Source organism: Lytechinus pictus, chromosome 7, assembly GCF_037042905.1.
Source record: "Lytechinus pictus isolate F3 Inbred chromosome 7, Lp3.0, whole genome shotgun sequence".
Classification (NCBI taxonomy): Eukaryota; Metazoa; Echinodermata; class Echinoidea; order Temnopleuroida; family Toxopneustidae; genus Lytechinus; species Lytechinus pictus.
The window spans coordinates 4,108,818-4,134,423 of NC_087251.1; the positions used below are offsets into that span (position 1 = coordinate 4,108,818).

At 36.6% G+C, this 25,606-nt stretch overlaps 2 protein-coding genes across 3 annotated transcripts in view; one reads left to right on the top strand and one right to left on the bottom strand.

Moving 5' to 3' along the window:
- The window catches only part of LOC129265117 (DNA helicase MCM8-like), a 51,934-nt gene extending 41,576 nt beyond the window's left edge, over nucleotides 1-10,358 (bottom strand). Inside the window, exons 1-2 of one of the 2 annotated variants that reach the window (XM_064101710.1) lie at nucleotides 10,049-10,358; nucleotides 7,330-7,402 (exon numbers count right to left, since the gene is read on the bottom strand). The gene's annotated coding sequence lies outside the window, so the exon portion shown is untranslated. The remainder of the gene's footprint in view (nucleotides 1-7,329; nucleotides 7,403-10,048) is intronic. The other variant, XM_064101709.1, reaches the window with a different exon arrangement.
- Nucleotides 10,359-14,550: 4,192 nt separating this feature from the next.
- On the top strand, nucleotides 14,551-24,522 carry LOC129265595 (disrupted in schizophrenia 1 protein-like). Its single transcript, XM_064101711.1, has 12 exons — nucleotides 14,551-14,569; nucleotides 14,978-15,128; nucleotides 15,528-16,158; nucleotides 16,561-16,709; nucleotides 18,175-18,451; nucleotides 18,706-18,832; nucleotides 19,453-19,709; nucleotides 21,893-22,030; nucleotides 22,284-22,441; nucleotides 22,796-22,984; nucleotides 23,596-23,852; nucleotides 24,376-24,522. The coding sequence occupies exons 2-12, from the start codon at nucleotides 14,993-14,995 to the stop codon at nucleotides 24,505-24,507; spliced, it is 2,451 nt and encodes an 816-aa protein (XP_063957781.1). The 5' UTR covers nucleotides 14,551-14,569; nucleotides 14,978-14,992; the 3' UTR covers nucleotides 24,508-24,522.
- Nucleotides 24,523-25,606: the final 1,084 nt, after the last annotated feature.

The following is a 25,606-nucleotide window of genomic DNA, read 5'->3' on the forward strand; positions in this document are numbered from 1 at the left end:
ATAATTCCTTGAATAGTCATACCATAATAAAGTTGGAGAGGATAATATTGAAATAAATAGAAAAATAACATTAAAAAATGCGAACATAAGGAATACACACAACCCCCAACCCAAGGCTAGGAATTGTGTAAACATCGAAAAATAGAGAAAGATGTTAGGAACCTTGCTTGAACTATTGGCGTAAATAATAAACGTAAAATATATGAATTAAGGGGCCAGATATATGTGTCGGGCACAAATCATTTTTTATCGGTGATAGATTTTGACATAATATTCAGATATTAGTTCCCCTTCTCGCTTTCTTTTTGTATTGGCCGTGACAAATTTGGGAATCCATATAGCCCCAATCCTTCCCCATTATTTTGAACGCCACTGATTTCAACTGGATATCGTCAAAAAATATTGATTGATTGATTTTATTTCGCAAGTCACCATAATATATATACAGTAGCATTAAAAACAACAGGCTTACACAGGATGACCCACGAAAGCTCTAAAGCTATTTTCCAGTGGGGAAATAGGCTTTACCTTGTAAATAAATATTACCTTGGAAATAAGCTTTACCTTGTAAATAAATATTTACAAGGTAGTCAAACTGACAGCAGATGCAGCGTGTAAACACAGTATGAATTTCATTACATGATAATAATAAAATGATAATTACGTAATGTCATGGGTGGTGAAACAAGGATGGGACGTTTTGTAATTCGCTACGCAGGCATTTTATAGTAAAGCTGATGAAATACAGGGTTGAAAGTAAAATAATGAGAAAGACTGAAATGAAACGATCTATTCAAAATATAAATTCCATGAAAGAGAAGCGATTCAAACAGAGTATGATATTGCGTTTACATTCCCTTTGATTCATATTATTTTGATTCCCTTTAAACAATCTACTTCTTTCTTTATTTCTTCTCTCTCCTCCATGCCCCCCTTCCCTTTCTTGGGGCGGCGGGGATGGGGGGGGGGGTATCGGATATGAGAAAGCCTGCAGTTTAGGTGTTATGGCACACTCGGACAAGTTCAATTTAGTGGCCTAGTAGGTCCATTGGTAAATTGGTAAAGTCGTCGACTGCCAAGTGCCAACTTGCACTCACCACATGGTCTGATTTAATTTAGTCCATATCCATTCCGTCCATCAATATTTCGTCGAACAACTATTTGGTCCAGTATCCAATTCATTTTCATTCATTTTGCACAATAGCACGTTGTCCAATTAGACCAAATGGTATATGGACTGAATGGCTATTGGACCAACTGGTTACTAGACGATAGTGGATGAACATAATTATGGTAGACTTTAATGATAGTAGGCGAGTTGGCAATTTGACGATTTGGCATCAGACGAAATGGAAGTAAACTGATCCATGGACTTATATAGTATCACACCGGTATAGATAAAGAGGTACAACAGTGGAAACGATGCCCGACGGACATGCGCATATCCAGGATTTTGCACCACGAGGGGGTCACTATTTTTGCGCCCCTGTGAACTTTTCGGAAAATTGCACCCCGACCCGACCACTCAGGCAATCAAAGTGCCTAAATGCATTTTGAATTGTCTTATTCCACAACCACGTGAAAAAGGCAATCGAAGACCATTTTTTTTTAATGTGTCCATAGTGTGTCCATGTAAAAAAAGATCAAAGTTGTATCCACTTCTTGAAAAGAATAAATGCGACCAGAAAGCATAGAATTTTTAAGCGTTTTGGGGTTTCAATTTAGTTCAACTTTTCATCAGAGTGGTAGACCATACTAAAATTATGTGCGGGAGCTGTAATTTCTTAACCGGGGCTAGATCCAGCTTTCGCCAATAGGGGAGGGGGATATTTTCATCTGTTTTCCGATCAAACATTCTACGCTTTTTGCAACCGTGAACATGATATGTATATGAATTATTTAAACAATTATTATTGATACGAGCGCGAAACGTGAGCTGAATTTTTTTTATATTCTGACCTAAAATTTGAGGGGAAAAAAATCTATGAGCACTTTTGGCAATCAAGAACAGGATGAGTATCTATCAACATTTTATGCGATCACGAAGTGCGAACTGACAATTTTTGAATTCCCAATCCAACACTGGACATCATAAGCACTTTTTATAACCATGAACAGGATGGGTATATAGCTAAATAATTAATGCGAGCGCTAAGCGCGAGGTTAAATTTTTTGATATTCTGACCTCGTAAATTTGTGCGAGTGCGAAGCGCGAGCTTAAAAAGTGATTGATATTTTGACCTAAAATGTGGACATTCTAAGCACTTTTGGTAATCATGAACAGGATTGTCATCTAACTAAACATTGATGCGTCCGCAAAGAGCGAGATGAAATTTTTTTCATATTCTTACCTAAAATTTGGACATTTGAGTAAGCATTTTCGGTTATCATGAAAAGGATGATCAGTAACAAAACAGTTTATGCGAGCACGAAGCGCGAGCTGAATAAAAATCTATATATTTTGATACAAAGTCAGACATTCTAAGCACTTATCTTACCATGAACAGGATCGCCACCTTACTAAACAATTAATGCGAAGAGTAGGATGAATTTGTTTTTATATTCTGATCTAAAATTAGGACTTTCTAGGCACTTTTGGTAATCATGAACATGATTGGTAATTGATGGGAGCAAACATGAGTTTGGCACCCCCTCCCCTCCCTAGGTAAATTGAACCTGAATTTGATGCACCGAGACAAATATCAAATTGGCGTGTGGTGAATATCCATTCGGCACCCCCTAGGTTGAACATCAATTCGGCGCCCCTATATGTCAAACAGCAACTCGACAACCGTATATAGGAAAAATAATTATTCGGCGCCCCATCCCCAAGGTTAAACATCATTTCGGTGCCCCTATGTCGAGCATCTATACGGCGCCCCGAGGTAAAACATTAATTCGCCCCGCCCCCCCCTAGGATGAAGATCAATTTGGCACATCCTAGGTCGAACATCAATTCGGCGCCCCTAAGCAAAACATAAATTCGGCACCCGCTATATACATACTCTAGGTTGAACATCAATTCGGCGCATCCACCCCCCCCCCCCCATGTCAAACAGCAATTCGTCAACCCCTTTTCTTTCCTTCCCTTTTCTCCCTATTTTGGCGCCCCCGAATACGCGCATGGTAGAGCTACGGATATAGAGAAATAAGGACAAAGATGTAATGAAAATATAAAAACTCTTGAAATACTTTACGTTTTCTAGGCAAACAAGAATCCAAACTCCAAAGCGTATAATAACGTCCGGCTGAATAGACCTCCATTTGCATCCTGTTTGATATGCTTTCCTGTAAGTTCCATTGTGGGCAAAATAAAGGGCAAAAGTAAGTCTGCTTTCTTTGAGAGGGTGTAAATGATGATATATTCAAATACCAGCGAGTGCCATAGGTGACGGAATCATAGGCGACGGAACGTATTTTCATTTTTTTTTTTTTTTTTTTTTTTTGGGGGGGGGACAAAGCGAAAAAAGGCACTTATATGCAAAAAATTGCATTTTTTATGCAAACTTATATTTTCACCATGAGATTATCATCTGTGTTAAGTAGTTGTGCGTTTTGTAGTAATTAAATTGAGCAAAACCTTTTTAAAGTCTTTTCTGATTGATAAAATATCTATTTAGGCTTTATTTTTCCGGGAGCGAGCGTAGCAAGCAAGCAGTTTGAACATTTTCAAATCTGAAGTTGTGAAACTCGCCGCTTTTTGGTCAAATCGCGCAAATTATTGTTAAAAGAGCATTCTTGCGAGGTGTTAAGAGCGCAAATCGCGAGCTATAAATTCTAGACATTGCTTGTACTAACATGACTAATAAGACATGAAAATCAAACATTCCGAGCAATTTTGTTATGAAAAAGATGTGCATCTAATTGAAGAATGGACGCGAGCGCGATATTCCAACCAGAAAACTGGACATTCTAAGCACTTTTTTAACCCAAGAACTTAATTGTGTGTCTTAATAAATAATAATTCATGCGAAGCGGCGAGCCGAAAATTTGTAATATTTCAACCTGAAAACTGGATATTCTAAGCAGTTTGAAACCAAGAACATAATGTGTAACTTTGATGCGAGCGGAAAGCGCGAGCTGAAGATTTGTGACATTTAAACCTGAAAATTGAACATTATAAGCACAAGTTGTAACCAAAACAAAGTGAGTGCCTTCCTAAAAAATAAATGATGTGGGCGCGAAGCGCGAGCCAAAAATTTTGTGATTTCCAACCTAAAATGTATCGTTTGACTTCAAAAAGGGTATTTTATTTTGAAAAGGGACATTCATGTACATCATTTTGAAATAAGTGCACTCTCCATTTAAAAAAGGCATTTTTTATGTAGGGGGTTAAGTGCCCCTGCCGCCCCCCGGTTCCGCCGCCCCTGCTGCTAATATAGCCTCGGGTTATAATTTTTATCTAAGTTCAAACTGGTATTAACAAAAATATGTTGGTATGACTGCATTTTATAACGATGGTTTTCTTTAAAATATATATTTTTTACCATTTCGATCCATCACATTTTTGCATTTTTTTGTCCGTCGATATGCCCAGCGCTGAGAGGTCATGCCAAAACGTGATTTTGCATGAAGTACATTCTCTGAACCATCATCGGAACTTCGGAATCACACAGAGATGGAAGACCCCTTCCCCCAAATAGTTCCGCCTAGCTGTATGTCCTCGAATATATATATATATATTTAATAAGACATCAGAAATGCGAAACACAAATTCACGAGTAATGCAGTTTTTGCAATAAAATTTGCAATTTTATTATATATATATCACCATGATAAGTACGTAATCTTATTATCCGAGCACATGCAGCGGACCGAGGAGGAGTGGGTGGAGGGAGAGGCACCTAGGAGACGTCATACTTGTTCTTGTTCAGTATACTACCATAACAAGTTGAAAAGAAAAATGCAAAGAGAAACTTGGAGGGGGATCGATGTTACATGGTTATAACATACAGACCTATACGCACCGGTATCATAGGCGGATCCAGGAGGCCGACGTTACGCCCCCCCCCCGATATTGGCGGCGCAAAGTAATATGAACGAAAGCAGAGGGGGGGGGCAAAATATAAGAGGAAGAATGAATAAAAAAAGGTGAGGGGAATTCAGACTTGGGGAGGGGTGGGAGCCAATCATGTCACTACACATGTATAAAAACAATTTAGCCCGCGCTTTGTGTTCGCATTGCCTGTTCGATGGAACATCTATTCATCTATACCAATTCATTTATTGATTTATTCATTCAGTCATGGTTAAACAGGTTCACAAGTTCAGAGTTATTAGTATATAAAATTATAGTAACAAGTACAATGACAAGGTATAATTCATATCGAAATAGTATGAGACATAAAGAAATATTAACTGATCAATGTAATACAAAACACGGAAACATTGTTGAAGGGCTTATAGTAAAACGAACAAGGGAACTAAATAGGCCTTTACTTATTCAAATTTTTGAGCACCTTATCCGTCAGTGTGCATCTTGTTTAATGATCATATTGCTCAGATCAATATTCAGGACACAATACACAGTCCGAAAATAATACCTCACGCTCGCATTTTTTATAGGGTTTAGTACTGTTACGACTATAGATTCCAACAAGAACTAGCTTTGAGCTGCCGATCGATCGGGAAAAATGTGGATGAAAATATTGTTCACCCCGGCCCCGTTATTAGTGAAAGCTGGATCCGCCCCAGAATATATTGTTTAAAAAAAAAGGCATAGGCCACGCGGTATTTGTCATTTTTTAGTGATAAATACATTGAGGCAGTATATTGACAAATAATCACTGGAAGAGAAAGAGCATCTTATAGGCCTATATAACGCACAAAGCAAAATAATGAAGAATGGCGGCAAAGCTAGTTCAATACAAAATGATTTCCTTTTCCTTTAAAAAAAATGTTACAACACGTTATAATAATGAACAAATCAAAATACAGAACCTGAAGAAATTGATAACAATTCAGTGAATCGGAATCGAAACAAAAATGCGTATGTAAATATAATTATAAAATAGAAATAAAAAACGGGGAAAAAATAAGAATAGCCCTTTCACAAGCAACCATAATTCTCCCTCCCTTCATACCCTGGACAAGTAAAGAAAAAAAAATACAGCTAGAGAAACGAAGCAAAGATGAAAAGCAAGGAAAGGGAAGGAAGCCGTCTCTCGGTACCTGGTACTCTGCCCAGATATCAAGATGTACGTAGGACCTATTCTCCGCGATTTGAAAAACAACGTGCATAACATCACAATTATTATGATGGTCATTTAAAAAAGTTCCTTGGTTGTTTCCAAGTTATTTAATTTGCCGTCGAGGGACTGCGCGAATGCACACGCTCCTACAGGATATGAATGAAAAAGTCGCAAACAGACTCCGCCGTTCAATCCGATACTGTACTGTATAGCCGGTATACAGATCGGCACGTGAGACAAGCGCAGAGGCGATGGATATGAATATTCATGAGCAGGTATTGATGTCATTTGGTCTCAAGGTGGCGCTCTTCATTTTTTATATCAATTTCAAAATCTGCATCAAAAGAAAGCTCACTTGGCAAAATTTCTCTTCTTTATATATTTTTTTGAGAATAAAAACAGTTCTTTTGGCCAATGCAATACATTTTATGGACTCAGAACTTGTTTATGAGTATTTTGAAAAGCGAAGAGTGAAATCTAAAAGAAAGTTTTGAAATAAACCAATGTCACAATTTACCTTTAACCCCTCAAAGTCCCGTTTCGCGCGCGCCAGCTTATTTTTTCTTTCCTGTTCGCTTTTCATAAGATACCATGTACACCGTGCACTACGTATGAGAGAGACGGCACGAAGCCGTAAAACAACTGGAAAAAATTCTAATTTCTTTGTTTCTTGAACCTTCCTGTAATCCCGTATCCAAAATTCATGCTAAGCCATCGAATGCTAGACAAATTCTGAAAGTGATTGTGAGGTTGTGATGCAAGAAATGTGAAAGACAGACTTTCACAATTTGATAAGATGTACTGGTACTCTGGTAGTGGTACCGTATCGAAGTTTGCAATGTACATGTACAAGAACGGCAGTGCTGTGTGTGTGTACACTGTGACTGTGAGGTGAGTGAGTGTGTAAGTGGCCAATATTGTCGGGACCTTTCTTTCTTGCTAACATTTGTAGATGAATTGATAAAGAACAGCAGATTTCCGCATACCGGTAATCTCTTTGAATACTTTGAAATCTTTAACTTAGCTTTTGTTTCTTCGTACCTCAAATATGCATGTAAATGTGAGAAGGATTTTTTTTTTTTTTTTTTTTTTTTTTTTAGTCCAAAGTTTGGGGTGCGGTTAATACACCGTTACTTACGGTATATCATAACCTTGTTCATTGAATGAGTGCTTGGCTGGGGCCTGGTCCTGTCATCACATGCTACTAAGTACTGGGAAAAAACAAAACATTGTTATTAAATCAAAGAAGATACGGCTCTCAAATGTGTCCGAATGTACGTCTGACCTTTATGGAATGCCCCTACATGCACACTAAGTTGTAGTTAGGCAATGATAGAGGAAGGCGGGGTAAGTTAAATTGTGACACTTTTTGCTTTTTGCATGTTAGAATTGATATGATTAATAATCTTGTAGAAATAAGTACCTTGCCTTAAAATGTAATTCTTCTGAAATATTTTTCACCTATAAATATAACTTTCTACCCCCACACTGAAAGTCGATCATTGTCACCTTTAAAAAAAGATCGAGGTGTCAAATGGCTCAACTTGCCCATCTGTGGGGTAAGTTGAGCCACAAAAACTATACCGTACAAAATGTATGGGGGAAGAACCAGCATTTTATTCAAAGTCTATTCACTTGCTAATTCTCTATAAATACTAACATCCTCTAAAAGGAAAAGAACAGTCATGTAAATTTGCTCCTTTCTGCCTGCAAATCAATGGCTTTTAAAGTTTTTTTTATACATTACCATAACTAAGAATTCCATTGCTCAACTTGCCCCATGTTGGCTGGGTCAACTTACCCCAATCCAAACTAAGTTAATGCGATATTTTCACATCCACACATTTCTTATGCATCCATCATGTAAAATACTTTGACAAGAATGAGGATCCATACCTAGACTAACAACGTTGTTCTTATGCATGTCTTTATATTTAAAGATGTGTGTGCAAAAAACACTTTAAATCTCTTTCACACCCTTTATTTTGACTTTTTGGGCTTAAATTTGTATTTTTCCCTCTAAAAAATACTTTTTGTTGTTAGGGGTTATGCAATGGGTCATCAATACATGACACCACCACAATGTCTGACTCATTCATTATTGGCCTGGCTGGGGGTGGTGGCTCAACTTGCCCCCCCCCCCTATGCTCAACTTACTGTGCCCGCCTTCCCTTGGCATATACGGCTAAGCAGAGCAGGCGTGCGAGCTCCCGGCCGGCTGGGACTAGCGGGCGGAGGCTAGCTGCTAGAGAGCGCAGAGCCAACGTTAGACTCTAACTTGTAGGATAGGGTGTCGGGTGTCTGCCGTCCGGACACATTATATTTTTAAAGCTTTCTTTTTTGTCTTTGGATTACACTACATGTATGAATTCAATAGTTGTAATCATCTTCTATTTTGTTCTTTATAATATTTCCTAACATTTTGTAGGATGGGGGGTCGGGTGTCCGGACACTTTATATTTTTGAAGCCTTCTTTTTTGTCTTAGGATTACACTAAAAATATGAATTCAATGGAAGTAATCATCTTCTATTTTGTTCTCTATAATATTTCCTAATATTTTGTATGATGGGGTGTCCAAACTTCGCGCACTTTTCAAAAATATTCATCAGGCTTAATTTTGTTCGCAAAATATTCATAATTTATACAAAACCAATTCAAGAAATAGTTACCACATTGACGGCAAGATCGTAAACTATAAAATCATGGACGAAAATGTAAAGTAGGTCAAGGGGTTTCGCCGGTATCGCGATCTCAAAATTCTATTCTGATCGGCGAATGCGGGCTGTGCTGGAAAACCGTTTAGAAAAGTGTGACCTAACTTCGCGCACCAAAGCTTTTGTGGAGATTTAAACAAAAACTCAAGTTCAAAAAGTGAAAAATTAAATCAGATTGATGGCAAAATGCTATGGAATCGGTTAGTACCACATTTAACTCACATTTTTGATGATTTCTGCTTGCAAAATGGTGATATCGTGATGCTTGTGATTTCTTCAAAACGGGCGCTAGCGGTGACAAATTTGCCGATCTTTTGCCAATATTTTCATGAATACTGAACTCATCATAAAGAAACTTTCATTATACGGTAATTTTAGGTCGCTTTTCACGTTGATGATGTCAGATTTTAAGGATATTTGCTAGTTTTTTAGATAAGGACCGTCCGCGAAGTATGGACACGCGCGAAGTTTGGACACACTGCCATACTAAAAACTGATGAAACTTCGCTTGTAAATTTTTCCAAATGACTTTCTAAAATTGATCGTCCGTACCACACAACCTGTCATGCCTGTCCGGACACACAACAACTGGGTATACGTTAGAGCTGAGGATCAAGTAACCCAGGGAGCTCCGGCCCGCACAGCGGGCCGGAGCCCAGGGGCTTACCGTGAAAATTGATTCATAACAAAAATGGCCGATCGAGACGGGGGTAGGAGAGATCTTTTCGTTTTTTTTAAGTTCCAGTCTGTGCCTCGAGGTTCGATGTCAGGAAACTGCCACTCGTTAGACCTTGTTCATGTTCATCCATATAATCATGGTAAGTGCATAATTTCTGTTTTCACAATTCATTTGGAGAAATATTTAGACCATAAATCACGCTAGTCCCGGTCAGATACACGGTAAGCCCCTGGGCTCCGGCGCGCTGCGCGGGCCGGAGACCCCTGGGTTAAGGATCAAGGAGCCACTAACCCAGCCAGGCCATGGAGCTCCAGCCCGCTGGGTTAACTTAAGGAGCAGCCAGAAATCCGAGCAAAACTGGATATCAATTTCTAAGAGACCACAGATACCATGAATATCTTCAATCAATTTTCAGGTACCGGTACCGTAAATTAGTAAAATAGGTCAGTTACCATCTACTTACATAATATAGGCCTAATCGACTTCAGAATTCGAAAACTGCGCCAGAAACTCTGCTCTTGCTTGGCTTGTGAAAATTAGTCTACCAAAAGGCACATTTTGTCGAACTTTGAGTCAATGCTGGGGGCCAAGAAATGAGATGGGACGTGAGGCCGTGTAAATAAAAAAGGAAATAAAATCACCATTGCCTCGCATGTTGTGTGAGTGGGTCCCGACCATGGTGCAAAGGTGAGCAGTGGAAAATTGGAAATAAGACTAATTCGCTGATGAAAACCGAAACGTACATTACCCCGCGATCTCCATGTAGGATCTGTATACCTCCAGACCATAGACTCCATGCCATGGCCTTTCTAAATACTAACTGTTAGTGTTACCAGTAGATCTACAATTGTTGCTGATTGAATGACTCCTCAATCTTCTTCTCTCGGAGTTGGAGTTGGATAGTCTAGTGCCCAATGGATCTTCATCAACTCACCAGACGTTGATTTCATTCTTCACAAACCATGTGTATGTTATTGTTAGTTGTTACTAGTACTACATGTATCTTTTTTACTTATTTTAGGGTGTAAAAAACACGAAAATAATGAAAAAGGCCTATTTCGCCAGGAAAACTATGTGTTTACGGTCCAATTTGCGAGGGTATAAAAAGATTAAATACTTGAATAAGGATGTACTTTTTGCCCCAATATGTGTATAAAAAACTTTTTAAAGCCAAAGGGTCCGATTTGAGCAAGGTGTGTTGGGTGGTACAAAACCCAGGGAAAGTAAAGCTAAGGTAAATAAGCCGACGTCCTTAACGGGCCGGGGCTTAACCTAACAGTTAAAGTAGAACTATATTGAAAATCGTAAAAATGGAGAATCATATATCAAATTAAGGGAGAAAATAAGGAGAACACGATGGTGTAAATCATTTATCATAGAGACCGATGGAACTCAGTTAATTGATAGTTTAAAGTTCTCTCTCTGAATGCTTCAAACACGCAGAATTACGTCCGCGAAATTGGGGATTTTTTATGACGTCACTTTCTGTACGAGAGGCGTGATTGGCTCTCCAACGTGAAGCTCCACTTGCATGCAAAACCTGTTGCGAGGGTACGTTTTCTCTACATTGTCACTGAATACTTCGATCCCGAAATGAAAGAAAACCCAGAAGTTTATCTAGATTTGGATTTTCAAATTGATGATTATGAAGATGAAGAGAATGATGATGAAGTTTCTAGCTCTAGAAAAGCAAAGTGACGTGGATAGAGGTATACATTAGGGGAATTACGCCAGTGATTATGAGTCGGATAATTCAACTTGCATGCCGATTCGCTACCAACACATGCAGCTGATAGCTGCTCCGCGGGTCAAATCCATGAAAATGGATTCCATCACGACCACATCCAGACAGAGTCTCTTTCTTTTATCAACAACATAATGAGAATGAAAATAATGATATAACTGTACTTACAAACAAGTGAATATATCCGAACCTAGCTAGGCTGAAGGTAAATCAACTCAAGGAATAACAGCAGACGATATGCACCGACGATGAATTTCACGTGGCTGGGAGATTGTCACTCGTTCTGTTAGATAAAATTTCTATCTCATTATTTTGACTAAATTACGAAACTCGGAGAATAAGTATTCTACATAAAAATTAAGTAACACCTGGTACTATATTTTTTGAATTACGATAAAACCTTTTTGAAGCAAAGAAAATGAGGTGAATTAAAATTAGATATAAAAGATCATCCGCCTAGCTCGCATTCGATTGTAAACAATCAGCAAGGCGAGCACATAGAGTTGGATAAAGCTACGCTTTATCCAACTCTATGGGCGAGCAAGCCACTGAACTGAAAATACGTATTTTCAGTTCAGTGGAGCAAGCTGGCCATGTGCTTTTGATTGTTTGTTTACAATCGCATGCGGCTAAGGGGATGATCCTTTATATCTTATTTTAATTTACCTCAATTTCTTTGCTTCAAAAATATTTTATCGTAATTCAAAAAATAGTACCAGGTGTTACTTAATTTTTATGTAAAATACTAATTCTCCGAGTTTCGTAATTTAGTCAAAATAATGAGATATACATTTTATCTAACAGAACGAGTGACAATCTATTCCAGCCACGTGAAATTCATCGTCGGTGCATATCGTCTGCTGCTATTCCTTGAGTTGATTTACCTTCAGCCTAGGTTCGGATATATATTCACTTATTTGTAAGTACAGTTATTTTATTATTTTCCTTCTCATTATGTTGTTGATAGAGGAAAGAGACTCTGTGTGGATGTGGTCATGCTACATGGAATTCATTTTCATGGATTTGACCCGCGGTGCAGCTAGCAGCTGCATGCGTTGGTAGCGAATCGGCTTGCAAGTTGAATTGTCCTACTCATCATCACCGCCGTAATTCCCTTAATTTACCACCATCCACGTCACTTTGTTTTTCTAGAGTTAGAAACTTTATCATCATTCTCTTCATCTGCATAATCATCAATTTGAAAATCCAAATCTAGATAAACTTCTGGGTTTTCTTTCATTTCATGATCGAAGTATTCAGTGTCAGTGTGGAGAAAACGTACCCTCGCAACAGGTTTTGCATGCAAGTGGAGCTTGACGTGGGAGAGCCAATCACGCCTCTCGTACAGACAGTGACGTCATCAAATTCGAGTCAATTCAGAGACCGATGCGAGGCATATTTCGGAGAGGCATTTTAGCGCTTTTTAATTGGCGATTTCCACCTTATGTATTATTTTCGTTATTTTTGAATGACCTAATGGTAATCCTCACATCATTACCTCTCCACTGATATATAATAAGGCCATATTCATAATCAATATATTTCTCCTTTAAGATATTGTTGTACTAGTTTAGGGGTTCCATTCAGGGAATACTTGTCAAGGGTACCGTTCTGTTAAATTTGTTTCCAATACTTGTTAAGGGTATAGGCCCTAGGGTTTTACACGCCAATCCTTGTTAAGGGGTGAATTTTCAGAACATGGAAAATACTTGTATAGGGTGCTTTTTGAAACCCCAAGGTCATGCATGGAATCCACTCTGACCACTCGTCAATGGAAGTGCCACCCTTTTTTCTCTCTATTTTCAGTATTGTATTTCTTGATTTCTTTCTGTGAATTGGAAAATGAATGGATCACTTGTGATGTATCATTTATAAAGTTATGAAATTTATGAAGCCAGATTATGCTTGTATTCACTGGAAGAAGCGATAAAAGAATACTTTAAAATAAATGATGCAGTGGCCTGACAGCCAACATTAAACTTGAGAGGGGGGTGCTGCCCGGGTTTAAAGACCATGCAAGCAGCAATTGTCACATGTCGACATTATAAGTTAGATTTGGTTATTCCCCCAAACTGCATGTCACTATAAATATATTCCAATTCATTTCTAGATTCGATCTACATGTATATGAATGTGTATAGTGAGTGATTGTATTACCGACCAGCCTTGTATTACAGAACACACGCATCATGTGCATTAGAAAATAATTTCATATGCTCAAGACTGCAACATCCTTCCAAAGGGAACTTGAATAAAAAGATAATGAAAAATAGTCAAAAACACATTTTCAAAGTCTTTATAAAATATGGTAAAAATAGCTCATTTTTTTTTGTTTTCTCAACTTTTCCCATAGAAAACACACACTCGGTAATACAATACCTTTTTCAAGTGACCAAAATATTTTACATGCGAAGAGGGGTCCAATTGGAAGCTGAATCGTGAAAAAGAAATACGATTAAGTACTGCAATTTTTTTTTACATATTTATATTTTGTAGGTATTTGTGTATTTATGGTGAAAGTTTGGTGAATTTTATGAGAATAATGTGGTTGATATGATTGAATTCATGAAAAGTGTTCGCTGATACAATCCACTACCATATGTGACCTACCACCCCAAAACCACCAATAAGTTGCCAGGTAAGGTTCTCTGTAAATAGCCATAATAGTAATTTAATCTCCAACAACAAAAATTAGAAAAAATAGCTTATCTGAAAGAGCAATTCTTCTTTTTCATACTGTGAAAGTTTGAAGTCGTGAAGTTGAATAAAAGAAAAGATACCAGAGTTTCTTGGACACTCCTCTTTCGGACTGCTTGGAAGTTTCACTAAGATTACACAGTTTGCATATATACATGCTGTTTTATTGGATCAATTTTACATCAAAATTTTATTTTGATCAGGTTCCTGGTCAAAATACCCCTTCTTAAGCATGGAATGGGATGAAAAAAGTAATCTTTTGTAGTTTTATTTCTAACAATATCTAATTACAAAATTTGTTAGTTCAAAGACAAATGGCTGCCTTATTTTGTATAATTTACTCTACCGGCTAAAAAACTGGCAAATGGGACTGATGACATCACCCACTAACTATTTATTTGTATTTTATTGTATGAAATATCAATTTTCTCATTGTCATGTGAAACAAAAGTTTTATTACATCCTGAACACATGGAATTACCTTTTTTTTTCTTTTTGGCATTCTTCGGTTCAATCAGGAGGGTCTCTTTGTCAAAAGAAATAGTGAGTGACACATTCAACTCTCTACTTTTTATAAAGCCTTTAACCTTGAAAAATATGAGAAACTGTCATACCTTTCTTATTTTACATCTGGATCCCGTTTCATAAAGACTTGTTATTATAACAAATGTACAATTTCTATTAACAAATTTACAATTAGCCAATCACAATGAAGGATTTCTGTAGCTTTTAACTGTTATTGAAAAAAGAATTAAATTTAATTTGTGGTTCTTAACAGTTGCTGTTCTAAAAACGCTAAAATATCAACATTAATTTTGAAAAAAATGCCACACACAGATATGCACATTTTATTGAAATAGCAGAAGGTAAATCAGATACTGACTTTGGTCAGGACTGTGAAACTTTGTTTTGGTCATTCAACGATAATTGTATTTCTTAATCTACATGTAGGTGTATAGATTGACAATGTCACTGTTTAGTGGAATGAAGATCAGTGGAGGGCAGGGAGAGACGAATAAAGATGATTCAAAACCAAGGAAGGAACAGAAAGAATGCAATGAACAATCAATATCTGCCTTTGGATTTATAAGAGACACACAACGTAAGTACAAGTATTGAAGGGTTTAAAATTATGACAGAATTATGGGAGTAAGTTATTACTGAATGATTATGAGAAAGTAATGATTAATTTCGAAGTTACCTTGAATATGTCAGAAAATGAGAAGTGTATTGCTCCTTTGTATTTGGTACTTATAGTCAGGAATTTTAAGGTGGTGGTTTGTTGTGGGCAGCCACCAACTGCCACTTATATTCTTTTGTTTTATGCCTCTGCAACAAAAGGTGGCATAATTAGGTAATACCTTACTTATTTTATATTTTCAATGAAAATGACATATTTTTGATCTTCTTTCAAAAGATGTAGATAAAGTCGAAAAGATTGATATTGCAGCATTTAGCAAATGCATTTTTGTCAAATAGTTGAGCTTTTGGTTTCTTTCAGAGAGCTCATCAGATTCTGCTTTATCAAGCCCACCTGCAACATCAAAGGACAAAGCAATATCGCAGACTCTGGCAGATGATCCTGATCCATGCCAAAAGACTCGTCCTAGCCATCCATCTCCTGATGTAGTTAATGAGATAGATCTGGACGTGGACTTTGAGCTGGATCCTCTTACACCATGTTTTGACCAGAGTAGAGGACGGGCATCGCAAGGGACAGATCTTGAAGGAATTGATTTCTCCAAAGACGTTGAGGCCCTTCTAGATGAATGTAATATCAATATGAAGTCGGATGACCCTGTATACAAGGAGGATACATTTCAGGATGATCCAAGAAAATTAGATTCAGATTTAGAGATAAAACAGGATCACAGAGACCTTGATATGAAATCATCAAATGACACTCAAGGAATGAATGAGAAGGAATTAGATACTTATGATGACCACATCAAGTGTAGTGCTATTCCAGATGACTCCCATATATCAGCAGAGCATTCCTCAAGTAGCTCAGATGCAGTAGGTGCAAAGAACCCTGATGAAGGATCAAGTTCCCTTTATAACATTGAATTGGATTTACAAGACACATTAGAGGTTCTTCTTGAATCCCATGCAGCAAGTGAACAACAGCTCAGGTGGGAAAAGAGGAAATCAGATCAATAATATTTTTCTAGAACAGATTATCTGAATAATAGATAGGGCTATATTGCTATTCATTCACATTATTCATATTTTATGAGAAAAAAAGACATTAATCTGAATTTTGAAATATTGACCTCTTTGGAAAGAAGACTAGTACCATAAGAGAATGTACACGTGAAAAGGAATTATGATTGCAAAAGAATGCAAGGTTACTTTTATTTTTGTAGTGTGAAGATTTTGTGAATAATTGCTTTTTGAAGTGAAAATGTTGACATTTTTTACTTCTACATTCTGTTTAAATTCAAATTATTAAGTAATTTTGTGTCAAGATTGTGGAAACTTTATATTCAACAAGTACTATAGAAATGGAATCTATTATTTTGTACTATTTGCAGACTCGCAGAGGAAGTATTAAGTGAAGAACTTAATAATCTGGGAAAGGAGAGACTATGGACAATGTACAGCATGATCAAGAAACAGAGTAGACTGGATGAACTACAGGCATTACAGTCTCAGGCAATCAATGATGAAAATTATGAACAGGGTTAGTGGCAGCTAGTGAAAGATGACTCATTGAAACAGATCTATAAAATCACAGTGTCTATTGTAACCTTCCAAGTCCTCAGCTGACATACAGTGTCACAGGGAATTATTTGTACGCAATACATACTAGAAAAGGAAAAGATGAACAATGCTGGAAATAACAAAATTCCCAACCTGGCTATCATAAAATCTAATGAATTAGATGACAGAGAAGGGTATAGCCTTTGTTATTCTTGTAGACCCAAATTGTGATCAGCCATACATGAATGATTATTAATCATAATGTGATCATTCATTTTGGTGAAACACATGATGCTTCATTGATCATGATTTATATGATGTCATTTGATATCCAATTCTTAAAGCACAAGTCCACCCCAACAAAAAGTTGATTTGAACAAACAGAGAAAAAAATCCATCAAGCATAACACTGAAAATTTCATCAAAATCAGATGTAAAATAGGAAAACTATGACAATTTTAAGTTTTGCTCAGTTAAAAAAAACAGATATATGCACATCCTGGCTGTATGCAAATGAGGGGAATGATGATGTCATTCACTATTTCTTTTGTATTTAATTATATCAAATATGAAATATTCTAATTTTCTCCTCATTGGAAGGTGAAACAAGTTTTCTTCCTCCATGAACATGGGAAATTACAATTGTTTTAACATTTTATGGTTCAGTCTAGCTGGTCCTTATTGTCAAATCTGTAAAAATTTAAATATCGATAATTCAAACAATAAAATACAAAACAAATAGTGAGTAAGAGACATCATCAACTCTCTCATTTGCACGTCACTGAGTTGTGCATAAAACTGTTTTGTGAAAAATAAGCGAAACTTTGAAATGTCATTACTTTTTTATTTTACTTCCGATTTTGATGAAATTTTCAGCGCTATTCTTGTTTGATTTTTCTGAGGTGGACTTGTCCTTTCAGTATTTCAGTTGGTATAACTTATTTTGCAAATGATTTAGACATATATTTGACTTTGACTAGGGGTCGTGTGGTCCAGTGGTTAGAGCATTGGACTCATAATCGCAAGGTTGTGAGTTCGAATCCCAACTCTGCCATTGTCTCCACTTTGATAAAAAGGCCCAAGAGTGATATCTGTCGTCTATTACGTCAGCCACTATGACTGATTAACCTAGACGTAAAATGTTTCCAAGATAATTGGTTATATACCAGCTTGGCGTTTACCAGCAAAAAATGCTGTCCTGCCGAGTTCCTACGGGAGTTTCCACAAACAGAAACAGAAACTTGCCCCATTTGCTTTTAAAAGGTGCAATTGCATTCGTTTTTCATATTTTTTTCATTAAATTGAATAAAACAAAACAGTATCAAAGGTTTGTTTATAAATGAAATATTTTTGTTGAATAATAGAATATGTATAAATCCCTCTTAATACTAACATTTCCAAGCCAAATTCAGACACTAATAGTGAACACCCCTTTGATCTTCCAGCTGAAATTATGACCAAAGAATGCAGTTCTTTAGAGAAAGAACTGTGTAGCATCCCTCAAGTGACTTTAGACAATGTTGTGGATGATATCTTCAGTTCCAGACACACAATCTATGAGAAGAAGAATAGACAGAGATCGGAGTGGATTCTAGCTATCAGAGATTTACAGAACCAACAAGAAGATATCATCAGCAAAATGAAGGAGGGGAGAAGAGGAGACCCTGAGGCAAACAAACTCAAACTAGATATGCAGAAGACAGAATTGGAATGTGCTATGGGGTAAGATGGAAGGTGATCATTATGAATTTCAAATGAATAGTTGACTTTCATTCAGAGTGGAAGTGATGTTTGTCTTAAATCTCATAAGATAATATAACAAAGACTACAAACTCCATATTTATGTTTGTTCAATCCATATCTGCTGAAATTAGAAAATGATCATCAAAATCTCATGAATGAAAGTATGTGTACTTTTCTCATGAACTCTGAGCCATATGATGTTCTTATGTTGGGTATCATTCTTTTGTATGTAGCCATGTTTTATTGGATAAGAACCATGTTGAAAGGAGAGAGGCCCAGCTGTGGAGCAGGATTGATGAGAAGACAGCTGATCTCAGGGATACCAAGGACAAACTTTCTCTGCAGAAAACCACAGTGCAGGTCAGTATCTTACTAGCCAGTATGGTCTGTGCCTCAAAGCCTCCTTTCAATCTGGCTTTTTGCATGATTCCTGCTCAGTATTTATTTTTCACTTTTAATTATCTATTGTGGATTAGGAAAGCCCCTGTGAAATTCTGCATGCAGCAGAATTGATGGACACAACTTTTTTGTAGGGTACCTAATGAAAAGGTCAGAATCATAATTTCTAGTGCTATTAACTTGTCAAGGAGGATCAACCTGATTATTATAAACATTTGAAGATAGATTACAAGTAGAATGTTTGTCTTTCATTCTTGAGAAATACATGATTATATTGAAATTGCTATTGTTATGGTTTTTGTACTAATTTTACCTGTATTAATATGATTGTCATCAGTATGGAGCCAATTTATACAAGCTGATGTGCTTCCGTTGACCCCTCCACATGTAAAATATCTTTTAATGTCAATGTTTTGTATATGTAATTTTTTATTTTGGGAAATAAAGTTGAATTTGAATTGATGCAACGTTATGATTTAGTATCATTATATATATATATTTTCAGATGTTTTAAGTTTCTTAATTTCATTATAGTTTTGTTTTCAGTTTCGATAAAGATATTTGCTGAATATTTCTTACAGGATGAAATAGCTGCATTAGAAGAACAACTATGTAAGTTGAGATCAGAAGAAGAGAGAATACGCTGTGAGATTGATAAACAAGATGAAGCCATTGATGAAGTCAAGGGTGAATTCTCTAAAGAAATCATGATTATAGAAGAAGAGAAAATCAATGTGCAGGATCGTGAAGATAGACTGACTAAGGATAGGATGGCTCTAGATGAAAATGTGAAGGTGCTCAGTGCTGAGGTGAATGCATTTGATGAAGCTCTGGCCAGGTATGTATGAAAAAGTTGTCTCCTCCTGTTTCTTGGTCTGCTTTCTTCCTTTGATTCATGGGATCCATTTAGTTTTCATGTCATCAGCAACGAACGTAGAGGGCAGCAACACACGGCAGTGTTGCTATTAGGAAGGTTCACTCGATAAGTGCACGCACAATTTGGTAGGCATGCCAACCAAACCATGAACCAACACAAGACACTCGGGGATTAATAGCAAAATGGAGGTAAACTAACAGATTATGACAAGACTAGATTCAAATAATAGAAACACAAAAATATACAAACAATTGAATAATAATGTATCACATTTTGAAATCAAGAATATTACTAAATGATTGTCTTTTTTTTTTTAAATCTTCAGTAAACAGGATTGAATTCTGCCATTAAATAAACCAATCTGCTGATTTCACCCCGATTTAACCCAGCTCATTTTGTGACTGCTATTAAGCTCCGCCCCTCAGCACACTTTTTTAGTAGATTGTAGAGTTGATTTTTTTTTATTTCCTCATCTTCACTCGGAAGTTTTTTACATCAAATATCATGCTAAAAATATGCAATATTTATTCCTATATTTTTCCTAAAATATTATGTGGTGGTGATAACGATTTTATGACTTTTGCATATCAATATGATATTGAAACTGGCTTTGAAACAGAGGGTCGTGGGTTCAAATCCAGCCATGGCGTAATTTCCTTCAGCAAGAAATTTATCCACATTGTGCTGCACTCAACCCAGGTGAGGTGAATGGGTACCCGGCAGGAATAATTCCTTGAATTCACTGAGGGCTGAAAGGCATCTCGAGCTAACGCTAAAGGGTAATGATAATAACAATGCGCCTCGGTATAGATTATTTCTAGATAGATGGCGCCATATAAATGCCTATTATTATTATTAATATGATAACAAACATACGTGAGGTTGAACATTTTTCATCTAAATTTCGCTGCACCACATTAATGCCCCTACCTAATCCAGCGGCAGTGCCATCGCTGAGTGTAGTGCCATGGCTGACCGCGCTGGCGCCCCGGCCGGCCGGTCGGTGCGGAGGTAGGATACGTTTGGCTGGTATTTGCATGCATGCTAACACAAATTTGAATGAAATTATAGAATGAAAATAGTAGCTGTGACATAATACTTTCGCCTCTTGATAGATCACAAGTCAAGGCCCGTCAAAACATACATGGCTCGATACTGGACCAGCTAATTTTGGTCTGTTACTTAGGTCTAACTTTAGACTAGGAGTAGGACTTATCTGGGCTTGAGCTTGGCTGGTGGCCGTATTCGATATCTGAGTGCCTGATGGGTTGCAGAAAAGTTGGGTCCGATATGTGGATATCACATAATAATTTTATATTTTCAGACTCCGATCTACACTGTAAGGGAAAATTAGGATTCTAACCTTGAACATATATTGTTGCTTAACTGCTCTAGTGCCACAGCAATGACAGATCAAGTCCATGTCTGGCTAAGTCGCGTCGAAATATCCTGCCAGTCATGCTAGTGTGGCCAGCATTCCCTTTGCGCAGTACGCGCACCCGTGTGTCTCAGGAAGTTTCAGAGCAGCCATGCCAGAAGATCAAGGTATTGGCTTTGGTGTTGGCTGGTGTATTTTTGGTAGGGGCAGCGAAATTTAGCAGAAAAACGGTAATACAATGTCATCAGACTATGCATTTTTATTGATGTGCAAACTACAAAAATCATGGTTATTTTTGGTCTTACTTTTTTTTTTAAATATGTACAACTCCTAAAATAATATTTAACATACTTTCTAGGAGTTTTCATTAACCATAAAAAATAGTAAAATTGAACAAATGAAAATAAATCAACTCTACAATCTACAAAAAAAGTGCGCTGAGTGAGGGGCGGAGCTTAAGTGGTCACAAAATCTGTGCGGAGTGGACCTTCCTAAAAGCAAGACTGCTGTGTGTTGCTGCCCTCTACATTAATTGGTCATCAGTATAATAACTCCTGCTCTATCAGTTGTACCCATATGCAAAATCCTTTCAAATATGAGGAGATGGTAACAGTTTTACTCAATATTGTTCTCTGTCTTTCTAACTATAGTGCAAATGGTTACAACACATTTCAAAATTTGTATAAACTAACAATTCTTGTATATCAATACCTTTTATCCAGGCTGTTTAATGGGGTACCATATTAACATTTGTGGTTTTTTTCAGAGAGGAAGATCTGATGTCAAGAATTGTATTATCTCAAAACACCATCAGTTCATTGAACCAGGATAAAGAGGAAGAAGACAATGGTTGCAGTATACCCAACTGTTCTTTAGATCTTGAACCTACTTCTAACATTACAAGGTAAGCAAGGCAGCATATGCATTTACTTTAAATTCATATTATTGGGTATACGTTGGAAGTATACTCCAGAAATTCCTAACGAGATACTTCTTATTCATGTAAGCACTGACTTGTATGTGACAGAATCTTTAAATGAAACTATGATTTTACGGTGTCATTGTTGAATATGAGATTTTTCATTAAAATAACACTGTCAAACAATAAGATATTTCATCTCAAAGAGAACCATACATTATCTGTTAATGATCCACAGTTTACGAGAGAAAGTAATGAGTAATACAGAGGAGATGCAGGCAACAAGTGCCAAGATCTTGACTGATAAAGCCAAGCTAGCAACCTTGAAGAAGAAGGTCACTGATACTGAAGATCACATTGTAACACTGCAGGAAGCAAAGCAATTTGCTGTATCAAGTAAGTATGTTACAAGCATGGACTTTCAGTCTGAAATATATTCAGATTTAAAAAGCTCATTTTGGTACTTAAATGGGTAAACAGATACGAGTTGTGGATTGAAAATATTAGTCTGAAAGTTTCATGTTGTGATTATCATTCATAATAAAACTACTCCTATTTTGGTTTAGTAAAAAAAATATATAAACATGTTGATACACATGTGTTTCTTTTATACTGAGAAGTGTTTCTATTTCTTGTTATGCTTACGAGAATAAAGAGAGTTAGCAATACCTATAATCTTAATCTTGGATATGAATGAATTATATTGTGCATGTAAAGAGAGAATGATTCTATTCAATGTTGTATTTTCAGTGAGAAAATTTGGGGAGGCTAAACATTTGACAGAAGAGATTAAGATCAAGATGGATGAGGGTCATTCACACCAGACTCAGGTTGAATCTGTCTCAGAAGAACTTAAGAATCAACAAACTACACTCAATAATCAGCAGGATCAAGTGGTTAAACTCAAAATAGAACTTGCCAAGGAAGAAAAGAAATGGGGTGAGTCGAAATGGCATAGTATTATTTTCCTAGTCAGCAGAAGAAGAAAGATTGAATTGATTTTGTGATCTTAAACTCCTAAATGATAATTGTTTGTCCAGAGATGCCAACTGTTCCCTTTTTACAACATTTAATCCTTTTTAGAATAAAAGTGCCTCAGGTTTAAGAAAAATACTTTAAAAAAATCATATTATGCACATGTCTTTTGGAGAAAGTTGAAAGTACTATTTCTTTTCACTGAATATACCTTTTAATGGGTTGGCATCCATGTTTGTCTTATGTTTTCAGAAAGCTGCTCTTTGATATTATTTTTAATGTCTAGTTTGGAAATGTGTTAAATATATAGAACAATCTTGTTTGTCCTGTATCCATACAGTGTATATATATATTTCCTTTACTGAACATCTCAGTAGTGTGTTGTTTAACAGCCTGTAGCCTCTGTTTCATTGTAAAATCATAGATTGTCACTTGTCTTTATTGATTCCATTAATTGAATTTGAGGTTATTCTTATTTAAGATGATAATTTGCTTCTGGGCTTCTGATGATGTTAAGCATTGGGGATGTTCAAAACTCCTGGTAAGAAACATGGTATCTCCCATTTATTTTACAGAGCTTCAGCTTTGTGAGAGGGCCAAGACGATGATGGCTACGATCAGCACAGTTCTTCAGGACACAGAAACCATGAAGTCTACCTTGTCTTGCCGTAAGCTTGAAATAGAGAAGCAATCCTGTACCTTGCTGATTGGATGGCTGAGCAGACGACATGATCTTCAGATTATACCTGAGGTTTTGGCTGTGTTAGAGGAGTTCAAGGATAAAGAAGGAATGGACATAGGAGATGAAGTGAAAGACAGTCACCAACCAAAGGTATGAGATTCTATTACTCATAAATAAATGCGTTTATATTTTCAGATGTAAAATGTTGATGTGATGTTAAGATTCCCTGACATTCGCTCTGCCTATGATTTCTTTACTCATTTGGAGAATCTGCTAAAACATAAAATCCATCTTATCCAAGCCCTCAGATTATTCTGAAACCAAAACCATATTAATCCTGACATCTTTAAAGACAGGAATGCTTCTCTCAGGAACAAGGGCTAGTTACTCTTGTTTGAGTTGAGATTTTGTTTTTATTAAGGGAATGAAGATCTAAGAAGAGTTAATGACGATGACAATTGAATCATACCCAGTTAGGGATATTTCAGATGTATGATTTCATTATTTTGTGTGTGGAGTTACAACACATCTAACAATATTTGAATGACTTACGGTTGTTTAAAGAATTGTTAGATTTCTTCTTCTTCATGAAGTTTTAATTGTTTAATTTGTGAATAAATTAAATTCAGATTAATTGCTGCAACATTCAATGATCTTGTATTTTATTTTACAGACATTGGCAAGTGCAACTGAAAGCAAATTCAGTGAAGAACTACAAGAATTGGAAGAAAATCTACAGAAAGCAATAGAGGCAGAAGATTATGATATGGCTGATATCCTTTCTATGTATGATGATAATCATTAGTACTGCAGAAAATTTATGAGGAATCATATCAATATTTCTTAATAAGTAGTTCAGATTCTTCACAAAAGAGCATTTGCAGCCCTCCTAAATTAATTAAAATCACATTTAAAATTCACTAAATCACCAGAAGTAATTTTGATATGTGAGAGAGGTTCATTGTCAGTAAAATATGTTCCAATTTTGAGCTTCAAATATTACTCATAGAAAGATATATTTTGATAATTACAATCTCTTACACATACTTGATTAGTTCTGTAGACTATGACTCAATGTGCCTTTATGCACTTGTACATTATACATACTGTATATACTTTATTTAATAAAGTTAAGCAAGATTTGTGTTCAGTATATACACATTTTCCATAGACACCTAACCTGTGATGTGAGGCACATGTCTCAATGGTTGAAAATATTTCCTACGTTTATCCTTGACTAGTATTATCACAGCATATACAGGAGAGGATTGAGAGTCTTCAAAGTCAGCAAACAGATGCAAGGTGACAGCAGGATATTGTTTGATGGAGGTCTCTGGAATGAAATATCAACTTTAGACTCTTTCTATGTCCTTTAAAGATAGTAAATAACAATATTTGTCCTTGAAGCTTATTGTGATAAACTGACCATTTAATGGACTATTGATTTTGCCATTGGCTTTGCAACATTCTTGTCAGAAAGGAAAATAGTCCCCATTTCATTAGACAGAGAATTTAATTTGAATACTAATATCAACAAGAGCTATAGCACCATAATATGTGTCTGAACCAGGGAGGGTGTGTGTCGTAAGCTCAATGCATACTATGGGTCTGGGACCCAATTGCACCAAGATTCCATTGCAACAAAATTACAGAGTGTGCACCAACCTACAACTCGCTGCAATGGCGGACCACTTTGTTGCAGTAAAATGGCACACTAAATCTCAGACATTTGAAATTTCAAATCTTTCTGCAGTTTTCTGTGATTTCTGTGCTCATTTCAGCCAATCAGATTTTTCCCAGACGATGGTGTCATGGCCAATTTGCTGCGCTGTTGTAGCGCAGACGATATATGCGCAAAAGAAGAGGGGCCATAAGATGGAGCGCGCTGCAGAGCTGTTGCAATG

What these genes read in the sequence shown, in the direction of transcription:
- LOC129265595 (XM_064101711.1), top strand. Translation starts at nt 14,993, where the DNA reads ATGTCACTGTTTAGTGGAATGAAGATCAGTGGAGGGCAGGGAGAGACG. An exon ending in GAATTGGAATGTGCTATGGG is followed by an intron (nt 18,452 to 18,705) that starts GTAAGATGGAAG and finishes TTTTGTATGTAG; the next exon opens with CCATGTTTTATTGGATAAGA. An exon ending in CAAGGAAGAAAAGAAATGGG is followed by an intron (nt 22,985 to 23,595) that starts GTGAGTCGAAAT and finishes TTTATTTTACAG; the next exon opens with AGCTTCAGCTTTGTGAGAGG.